The sequence below is a fragment of the Vollenhovia emeryi genome, unplaced genomic scaffold (genome assembly GCF_000949405.1).
Source record: "Vollenhovia emeryi isolate VEMERY1.0 unplaced genomic scaffold, V.emery_V1.0 DF939170.1, whole genome shotgun sequence".
Lineage (NCBI taxonomy): Eukaryota > Metazoa > Arthropoda > Insecta > Hymenoptera > Formicidae > Vollenhovia > Vollenhovia emeryi.
This window is the reverse complement of record NW_011967196.1, coordinates 1416546-1427472: the sequence shown is the minus strand read 5'-3', so window position 1 is coordinate 1427472 and position 10927 is coordinate 1416546. Positions and strand designations below refer to the sequence as shown.

General features: G+C 47.0%; 2 protein-coding genes across 2 annotated transcripts in view; one reads left to right on the top strand and one right to left on the bottom strand.

The window, feature by feature from the left end:
• Positions 1 to 1960: 1960 nt before the first annotated feature.
• On the bottom strand, positions 1961 to 9559 carry LOC105563921 (tankyrase; the record flags this gene model as incomplete). The annotated part of the gene is made up of 12 exons (XM_012015923.1): positions 1961 to 4018; positions 4239 to 4588; positions 4676 to 5208; positions 5290 to 5721; positions 5960 to 6345; positions 6489 to 6717; positions 6788 to 6918; positions 7027 to 7360; positions 7555 to 7808; positions 7948 to 8273; positions 8373 to 8575; positions 9400 to 9559. Coding segments are annotated over 12 exons (3579 nt in total), but the record flags the coding sequence as incomplete, so codon positions are not given.
• Positions 9560 to 9717: 158 nt separating this feature from the next.
• Positions 9718 to 10927, top strand: part of LOC105563907 — a 23390-nt gene continuing 22180 nt past the window's right edge. The window contains exon 1 of the mRNA XM_012015910.1: positions 9718 to 10556. Within this exon, the coding sequence (XP_011871300.1) occupies positions 10314 to 10556 (243 nt within the window). The 5' untranslated portion in view covers positions 9718 to 10313. The remainder of the gene's footprint in view (positions 10557 to 10927) is intronic.

Sequence of the window (10927 nt, the reverse complement as noted above, 5' to 3'; positions counted from 1 at the left end):
TCAATCTAATCCCAATCTCAATCCGTAGTCTGATACGGGCTTTAGGCCCAGTAGAAATATCGCTACGGAGACATTACATCCCATACAGCACACGTGTCTAACAGACATCTTTAGGACATTTTTAAGTCGTCTTTTAGTCGTACGTATCTAAAAGACGACTTAGACGACGTGCTGTATAGAATGCAATGTCTCCGTAGCGATATTTCTACTGGGCCTTGATGGCATTTAACCGCATGCCATGCGCCTACTAGAATCTGTCGATTGCACTTGAAAAGGGCCAAAACCCATTGCCGAAACGTTGTGTAAATAAAGGAAGTTTTCTGTTGCCAGTTATGTTGAACCTTTAATTCTATTATATGGTAAGAGCTAAGGCAGTAAAAGAGGTCGAACTGCAAGTACAAAATTGACTCCTACTTTAAAACTGATAGTGTCGGAAATTTCTACTTTTGCCAATTTAGCATTAAAGTAGGTCCTTTTAACTAGGAACTAAAGTACATTTTTAGAATTAAAGATTCGAGGGAGGAGTAAAAATATGTCATCAAAGTAGATTATTGCTGGTCTATGTAGGTGTAAATTATCCTTAAAAGTGTCAAAATAGTACAAAAATTTCGACTCGGGAAGTTTGATATACTTCACTACATTTTCTAACCGACGACTGGTTGAATCTACCAGATTTCCAATTAATGCAACCAGATTAATTTTGCGGTTTGACTAAGTTTTTATCTTCTTCCAATTCCAGAAACTAGAAAAGGCTAAAAAGTATCTTAAACCGAGATCAAAGTTAATCTGCACGTGTCGCGTCCGCGATCGGATGTTCTTATGCAAATCGTCCCCGACGTGTTACGTAGCGCGTGTCGCATTATAAATTATAATAGCGCATATTCATTAGCAGCGGAGTGCATTCCGCGACTAACTAATCTCTCGCCTTCCTCCCGCTTTCGTCAGTCCTGCGTTTTATCGCCAAAGAAAAGCCAACATCTTATATCGGAAGGATGAACTTTGTGCTCTCTTCTAATAGCTACGAGGAATATTGTTTCGAAATAAAAGATGCTCAGGCTAATACCGCAATGAAAAGAGGCAATTTAACGAGTAAAGTGTGATAAGCATTGGCGCCTTCTCTTTTTTACGCGGACGGATCATTCAATAATTTATCGCTACGTAACGAAGCGTATAACGTAATCGGATTTGCCGTTGCATCAAATTACATTAGCGACGCACCGTTCTACATTCTCGTAATATCGCTAATTCGTTTTACGTACGAGAAATCTCCGTGAATGATGTAACAATATAAAGCGGCTCGTAAAGCGTAGACGACTAACAAGAAATCGTAAAGAGCTGCGTCTCTGTAAAAATTCACATTGGAAAAAAGAGGAAAGCGTAGAGACGACTGAAGCCTAATTCAAAAGGTGCTCTTTGCGCCCAGAAACATTCTATGTTGTAGCCGATACATAAAGATTAAAAAATTTGTGCTATTCATAAATTACTTGTACATTGTGTCGACAAACTTTTTCTAAGCGTTCGATTGGCTCATGTAAAATAGAATGTTTCTAGACGCAAAGAGCACATTGTAGATTAGGTCGTCTAAGGCAAGATAGACGCCGAGAGATACGTGCGCGAAGGCACGATCTTGAGGATTAAACTGTTTACCGAGCAGCTCTTATAAATCGCGCGTCGCGATACGGCTGCAACACGTGCAATAGAGTCACTTGCGAGTCTCTTGACGATACTCATTGAACGATTACACGCCGATGAGCATCCGTGCATTGCGCGAGGTTTTTCACAACTGACGAAAACGAGATCCGCAAATATCGGCGTTAGGCTCAAGACTTTCTCGACGAAGACGAACCTAATCGTCGTGTAAACAATTTGTAATATGAGGGGATGAAAGGGGGATGTTTCCTCCGTGTATCATCTCTGGAAACATTCCTGCAAGAAGAGACAGAAAAGACAACTCGCATATTAACAATTAAAGAAAATCATTGTTCTTCTTTTTTTACAAGTCTCTCGTTCTCTTACAATTAGAACACAGTGGTAATATGTACGCACTTGAATATTATTCCGACTATGCTGCAGACCTGCCTTACATGAAAATATCGTAATCGGCTCTTCAGAGCAGATGCAACAGCGCGGAGAAGTCATTGGCTGCTAGTCCGTGTCTAGCGCAGACACGGACAATCGTTAGCACTTGGCTTAAAGTGAATGTTCTATAAAAACACAGAGAAAAAAATGATCACCATCACCGAGAATAAGTGTTAAGACTATAGCAATTGTGGTTGTAAATGGTGTTCGTTTTCCGCTATCTACACACAGTCGTGTTACTCTTACGTGTATATATTTGCATAGTTACTTCTCTTTATAACTATGACGAAATAATTTTGAAGGTGTCGAACCAGGACATTAAAGATGATATTTTTTTAATGAGATCAAAAAGATGTCTTTCGATATCGTCCGTTCGAACTCCTTAAAAAAAAAAAAGTTATCCTTTGAACGGTGTTACGGTATCCCAAGTCAAATTGATTCAACTATATTCAATATGTTTATTCATAAATAGTTCAATCGCTGTCATAATAATTTGCAGCTATGTGTCGCCTGGTATCGAGAACGCATACGACGAGTTTTCCTCCTAACTGCGACCCGCAGCATCTCCCGATACCCTTCCTTCCCGAAAACAGATCAACGTTAATAAAATAGCTATTATTTCATCTTTGTAAAAAAAAGACTATACAGCGTTTGAAAGCTATTGAATTATAGGAACCCCATTGATTTACGTTTACGAGCTATAAAGTAGATAATCGAATTATTTACATAATATTTATACTAAAGTTTATAAGTTTATATACACACATCGCAAGTAAAGTCCGAAATGCAAAGGATCTGCATCTGTAATTGTATCGATGAATAAACTACTTGGAAAAACTACTTGAAGAGTAATACGGTACAACGCGCACAAATGTATTCCTCTCGGCTGGATTTGCGCTTGCCGAAATGGCCACAAAATTATATGTAATGCAAAAGAATATTATAATTGCTAGTGTATCACTTCGTATTTAAAAAAAAACATTTATGTTTGTACATATAAATATATATTTCATCACATTGCAGACTTTACCTATAATGTACATATCAAGTAGATAAATTTAATTTATACAAGCTAATATATTCGTGAGACGGTGAGTAAATTACATTCTTCCTTCGATGATTCTGTATACTTTCAAGAACAATATCTGCTTTCGCCCCCTTTACCGCTTTTCAAATTCAAACGTGTACTAATATAAATTAACTTTTTGTACGTATACGAGTGTATACGAATTAATTTCCTTTAATACTGACTAATCCTAGGAACACGCTCTAGTCGCGACACATCGAATTTGATGTAAGAGACGCACTGTCAGTATCAATATATATATATACACATCATGATTAATATACATCCCTTTCCATCACTCGAAGAGTAAAATGATCTCGAATAGTATCGTGTTTAAATGCTTGAAATAAGCTATTACAACGGTCATTTCTCTTGTAGTAAGAGTGGATATTATTTTGGAATAAAATATTCTGCATATCTCGATCACATACGTGTACACACATACACACATACGTACGCACCGTTACTTTCTCAAATTCTATTTTAGTCTGTTAAAAATGGAAGAACTGATGCTATAGACTTCAAGTTCAGAGCAGTTTCGAGTTTTATGTCCGCGACAATGCGCCGCATGCCCTCGGCCTCTGACAGCAGCAGAGGCTGCGCAATCGCGCCGCGGGGCCCGGCTCTTCCGATCACCGTTCCTCAACGCCGTCGCTACCGCCGCTGTCCTGTTGAGGCCTTGCAATTTGGTACGTGATAAGATACTCTGGATATGCCTGTTCGCCTCTGTAGACAACGTACTCGGGAAACACCAAACCACCCTGCGATGGCCTGCCCATAACGCTATGATGGCCGGGAGGGGCGTGTGCCATTTTCATTGCCGAAAATTGTAGAAACGACTTGCCGAGCGTGACTCTACAGAGCAGCAAATGTCTGAAAAATTATAAACAGAAACATTTCAATAACAGAATACGAATATGGTACTTTTTAAAAATAAAAGAAATAGAAAGACAGAGAAGTGTGCGTCAACAAATTTTATGTATATCAGTGGTGAAAGCTGTTGCTACCAACAGACTTGTTATCTTTTAGAAACCTGTCGTGAAAGTTTCTGCCTATCATGGCCACTTAATTCTCTGAATTTTCTTCCGCCTACCTGTGGCAGATGTAACAGCTTCTGTCTTTATGTGCGGGACATCCGGTACCACCGCATATACCATAGACATACTGATTGCTCTTGCTGCTGTGTTCCGCAAAGTATATGCCGGCGCCGAACATCCCACCGATATACGCGTGCCGCTCATCGAAGCCTTTCTGAACGATAGCGTTGATAAACGGACTGCCATGGAATAACATTCTCTCGTTCGCCTGTGATACCGTTGAACTGGGAGTGCCCCTAGGTCCAGTGCTAGGAGACGCGGGAGCGGCAGCACCGACTTCTTCAGCCACCTCTTGTCTCCTGTGGGCATAACGCTCCCACAACTTGCGATTCTGAACCTTTTGTATCTGCAGAAGACATTTCTAATTACACAAAAACCTGCCAATGAAAGCAGCGTCGGTCGTTGCACTACGTTCGACAAATTTAATACGTACTCTGACTATGTTATATCGAGAGAAGATGCCACCGGAATGGCCATTATCCCTATGTTGCCTAATGGTACTTTGCATCTCTTCCTCAACAGCCAAGAATTCTTTGTCTTCCGCTAACAAGTCCACTAACAATGTCCCGGGATTTATGGAAGGCTGCCAGAGGGAACCCGCTGCTGTGTTCAGCAGCTTATCCATACCTTTAATTAATTTATGCCTATAACCGTAAGCCGACACTCCAACCTGCTTCAGATCCTCGTGACCCATTTCCGCGAGTATATCCAAGGTGATTTGCTCGCGTTCGAACAGCTCGAGTAAATGCTCCAGGCCGAGACTCTGCAGGAAGCCGGCGACAGTCGTGATGGTGCCGTTGTGTTCTTTGCACATATCTTTGGATTCTTTCTCGGAGCACGGTTCGCTCGGCGGCATCGGACTCAGGCACGACGTCGGGCGTGCCAATGGCACGCACAGAGTCATGGCTGCGCCAGATGGCATAATGACGGTCTCTTGAGTGAGGGGCGGTGGCGGCGTAACGGGAACTAGGAGAAAGAATGAAAAATATATAATAGAAATAAATATATCATCTCTGTGTGTGTGTGTGTATCTGCGGTTCTACTTACCAGACACGATACTAGGTGGTCTACTGTTAATGGAATTGCCACCAGCACTGTTCACCATATTGCCCGACGGCACCGATGGAACGATTTGCTGAGAAGCCATGGCGTCTTGTAACAAACATCTCACATCGTCCGCGCTGGCCAGATCCACCGGAGTCTGCCCTTCCTGATTTTTCAGGAAGGGATCGGCGCCGTGAGCAAGCAAAAGGGCACACAGCTGCGTCCGACCCTTCTGCGCAGCTTCGTGCAGCGGCGTGAATCCCCATTTATCAGTCGCATTCACCACTGTATTGTATTTAATGAGCAAGGCTGCGATGTCCAGGTGACCGTAACTCGACGCGTTGTGCAGGGGAATAAGGCCGCCTTTATCTTGCGCATTTACATCGGCGCCACGTTCAAGCAAGAATTCAGCCACTTCCAAGTTATTGTATCCCGCTGCGTTGAAAAAAGAAGCGCAGTTTATGTATAAATATTACCGCTTTTATATAAATGTACGAAATCTTTTTGATTCCAAAAGCTTAAGTGAATTAAAATCGTGTTGTACAACACATTTTACAAATCGATTGAAAAGCGAAACGAAAATAATAAGAAAAATGTGAAAAAGCTAATTGAACATATCTTTGAAAACAGAAAGTATTATCGACGCCTGTGTATTCAGAAGTGATATATGTACCAGCTAAATGCAATGGAGTGCTATTGCGTCCTTGAGCGTCCCGGCAGTTGATGTTGTCTTGCGTAACCAGTCTCTGAACTCTGGCTAAATTGCCCTTCTTCGCCGCATCCAGAAGAGCGCTATTTCCACGTAAGAGATCCGCCACGTCCTGATCGCCGTCTCTGACCAGGTCTAATGGCGTCGCGCCGTCTCTGTTCTTCTTGGTGGCGTCCGCTCCGTGTCTCAGCAGTAATCGTACTATTTCGTACTTGCCCTTGGCGGCGGCTTCGTGAAGCGGCGTAAATTTCCACAAATCGGCAACGTTCACCGACGCCCCGTGTTTTACTAACAATTCCGTGACTTCGTAGTGGCCGTAAGAGCAAGCGTTGTGGAGAGGCACCAATCCACTGTATCCAAGTAACGTGCAATGTTATTAAAAGTATCTCAAGTTATATATAAGGTAAATACTGAATTATACAACGCTTAAAGAGAAACTAATAATGTTGTACGTTAAATATGAAACAATCAATGGACTGATTTTCTTAATTACCCTTTGTCTTTGGCATGCACATCTGCGCCGTGCGCTAATAGATACTCTACAACCGGCACTCTATTGAAACCCGCTGCAAAATGCAGCGGAGTCGAATGCCTGCCGTCTAAGTCACGGCAGTTCACAGCGTGTGGATTGGCCTGCAGGATTCTTTCTACCGCGGCAAGATCGCCCGACTTGCTCGCCTCCAAGAGTTGCGCTTCCACATCGTCCGTTCCATTCGGTGGATCTACGCAGTTAAGCACGAAGCTGAGACCGTTGCCCCGAAATAAATGGCGCAACCGGACCGAACGACTCACCCTGCAGTATCTTCAGTACGTTCTCGGCGGAAATTTGTGCCGCGGTGTAGCCTTGCAGGGACACTATCGAAGGATCGATATTGTACGACAAAAGTATTCTGCAAGCTTGTACGTTATCCTCTCTAGCGCACCTAGTAAGGAAATAATTAATTGACGTATTATGAACTAACAACGTTAAAATTGACTCACTCATTTCTTACGGCAAATAGGAAACAAGTGGTTTTTCAGAACAAAGGTACCTATGCAGAGCGGTCTGTCCTAAGCCGTCCAGCGCGTTGACCTTTGCATTATGCCGCAGCAATATGTCCATCGCGTCGTAATGCGAATGATCGGTCGCTACGTGAAGCGGTGTAAGAAAGTCTTTATTTTTCTCGTTCATGGCAGCGTTCTTTCGAATCAAGGCCTCGATGACTTGCTTTCGCTTCGGGTACGGTGACGCCACTGCGCAATGCATCGGTGTGTCGCCGGTGTAAGGATGCTTGAAATTAACAATCTCTTGGGACAGATACTTTTTAAGCTTATTAAGATCTGCCTGCCTGCAGGCGTCCAGTAGACAGTGGCCCTTGTATTCGTCTGTAAATCGTGCGTTGATTGTAAAATGTGCGCGATCAAGATATTTGTGCGAATCGGACACGAATAGAAAGTAAATCCCGAGGGGGAAACCGCTGACCAAAATCTTGTACACTAATGCCCAGGAAATGCCGCAAATCTGTGCAACCACAATGCCCTCAGCGGGTTCCCCCTCGGTAAATCCACTCTGCACTCACACGCTAGTCTTTCTTGCAATTCGAGGGTAGGTGCCACGTCGATGGCGCTCTTACTATGGCAGTTTAATTGCGTCGGGTCGGCGCCTTCGCTCAGCAGCAAGGAGCAGACCTCTGCTCTGGACTTGCTCGCGGCTTCGTGCAACGGAGTGAACGTCCAGAGGTCACTGGCGTTAACGGCGGCGCCGTGCTTCAGAAGCGCCTCGGTTACTTCAAAGTGGCCGTACGAACAAGCGTTATGAAGCGGCACGAGGCCTCTGCAAGTCAATCAGGACTTCAATGGGTCGCGATCGGATTTAGATCTAGCGAAGGCCGAGAGTGAGCGAGCGCAATGAAGATGAAACAGCTTTCCTTACGCATTAAGAATCCGCAAGTGGAACGTTCGCGTGTACTAACCCTTTGTCCTTGGCATGCACATCCGCGCCATTCTGAAGAAGAATCTGCACAACCCTAGATCTATTATATCCAGCTGCCAAATGCAACGGCGTAGATCTCCTTCCGTCACTGGCGTGACAATTGACATTAAGAGGGTTCAGCAGCTGCAGCAGTCGCTCCTCGTTTCCGGATCTAGCCGCCTCTAGGAGATCATCTTTCCTATACTCTCCAGTTAGTACCGGCTTTGTAGAGACATCCGCTACTTCAAGCGCGGTCTTTCCTTCTGTATTCCTAATGTTTACATCTGCCCCGTGCTGTAGCAGAGTAATACATACGTCTATTTTACCCTGTCAAGTACAAATGAAGATGAAAAAGTTAGGCACCATTTCCATCTTCGGCTTTCAGCACTGGCGACAAAGTAAAATTGACTGGGCAAAAGTAAGCACCTTGATCGCCGCCTCGTGCAGAGGCGTGAAATTCCAATTATCTCTCGTGTTCGGGCTCGCCCCCGCCTCCAGGAGCAATCTCACAACGTCGCAATGTCCAAAGGAGCACGCGTTGTGCAACGGATGTAGACCGCCGTCGTCGCGCGCTTGGATCGACGCACCGGCGGACAGGAGAAATTCTACAACGTCCTTCCTACCGTATCCTGCGGGGACATTTTTCAAGTGTTATACACGTGGTGTATTTAATATCCTTGTAACCTCTGAAAATTAAATTGCATTGAGCGATTAATACATTCACGAGGCTCTCATGTGAAATCACAGTCGCCGAGACTTTAACTAAAATTTTCATCAATTAACGTCCTGTCTTTTATTCCTCCGCTCCTTCGACTGTGACTTAGTAAAATTGTTTTCGACCCTCAACGTCCTGCCTTCGCTTATTCTTTTGTTCCTTCGAAAACAATGTTATACACGTTTTACACAAGTACGTAGAAAAAATTGCAAGATCCACGCGTACGTGAGTCACGCAAGGACGATGAAACCTGATTCGTACGCGGTCAAGACTCGCCTACGAGTTATCGCGAGTTCCTGCGCGTTCAGGCTCTCACGTTTCTTGCCACTTGAACACATCGAGCCAAAACGTACACAGCATCCACGCGATCGCTCACGTCAAGAGGATTCGGTCTATTTACCTTATGTACTCCGGCACCAACTATTTCGCGACAGTTACGCGTTCACGCCAGCTCGAGAAAAAAACAAATAAAAAATGGTGGTGGCCCCCAAGCGGAGTTGTCGACGTCGGAGTTAACAATCTCGTTCGACAACCGCTGTCCTCGTTTCAAGAGCCCACGCGCGATCGAGACTGCCACGTACGCCCGCGAGGACGAGGCTCCGATCAGCTGAAACGCGACTCGCTGGCTCATTAACCTCCAGCGTCCACGTGTTTACGCGGATCCCGGGACGGCGGTCTCCAGGAAGCGACGACTCGGACGGGGAGGGAGAGCGGGGCTTGGGTGCCCCGGCGACTCACCAGCTGCAAAATGCAGGGGGGTGGACTTGCGTCCGGCAGTGTCGCGGGCGTTGACCGTCTTCGGGTTGACCAACGCCTTCACCTTGGCGAGATCGCCGGTCTTGCAGGCCTCGAAGAGCTCGCGCAGCGGATCGCCGCCACCTCCGCCGCCGCCACCGCCGCCGCCGCCGCCGCCGCCGCCGCAGCCGCCGCCGCCGCCGCCGCCCGATCCCGGCAGCGAGTCCGCCGCATTCGACAGCGTCGATCTGCGTCCTGCCATCGCTTCACACCGCCATTTTCACGCTGTCGCGCCGTCCGACGACGGGCCCCGCGACGCAGTTGCGACGGACGGCCAGGCACATCTCCACCAGTGGAACGTCCGGCTGGGAACGCACGCCACGACGGAGACGGACGAGAGGATAGACGGACGGACGGACGAACGGACGGACGGACGGGCGGGCGGGCGGACGAACGGACGGGTTGCTAGGGAAGCGATTGGCCCGCAGCAGCGACGTTCCACGTTTCCGCGACGTAACCGTCGACGAGGTGCTATCGGAGATTCGTGACCGTAAGCAAATCCGGTCGCGGTTGTCAGGTGGAGGCGCGGAGCGTAGGCGGTAACCGCAGAGCGGCGACATTGCCGACGGTTACCGACGGTTACCGACGATACCGACGGAGAGAGGGGGCGCTGGCGTCGCTACTGAATTTCGCTACGGTGCGTTACGTTGGCGGCCCTGCGCGATCTGATTGTTCGTTCCAGAAGTTTCAAATTTTCGCGACGCGACGAGCCCGCCAGTTGATTCGCGCGCGTTGTTCGTTTTTCTGGGGGGACTCTCGCGCGGGGTAGAAGCTCCGCTCGAGAGTTTATCGCGCGATTACGTTGCTGCGGGACGAGGAAGGTAATCGCGAGCGACGAGACGCGGCGAGGAACGGCGATGGAGTCCGACGACGAGGACATGTTCGCTATCAGCGACGATGAGACGGCGATGCCGGCGCCGGCGGCGCCGGTGAATCCCGTCGAGGAGCACCTGCTGCAGGTCCTCGCCGATGTCCAGAACAGAATTGACGTCACGGCGAGCGAGGTCGCCCTGAGGCGGGCGAACACCGCGTGCGTTTTGAACGCCCTGGAGCGGCGCGCGGTCTACGCGGAGGACGCGAGCTCGGACTCGGACCGCGAGGTAGCCGCCCGATTCCGTTTGCATCTGCGGACGTAAAGCCGTGTGTCCGCGACGCTATACAACTTGGACACGGTTCTTTTGGATCGTGGACAGAAGGCTTCGAGTCTTGTGTCCACGATTCAAGAACTGTGTCCAGGTTCTAGTTCCAAGAAATGTGCAACCAATCAATCTGTATCTTATGGAGAAGCTGCAAGTTGATTGCCTACGCATTTCTTGGAACTTGAACTTGGACACAGTTCTTGGATCGTGGACAGAAGGCTTTAAAGGCCTGTGTCCACGATGCTAGAACTTGGTCCAAGTTCTAGTTTCGAGAAATGTGTAGCCAATCAAGTTGCAGCTGTTCCATAAAAGCTGCAAGTCCATTGGCTACA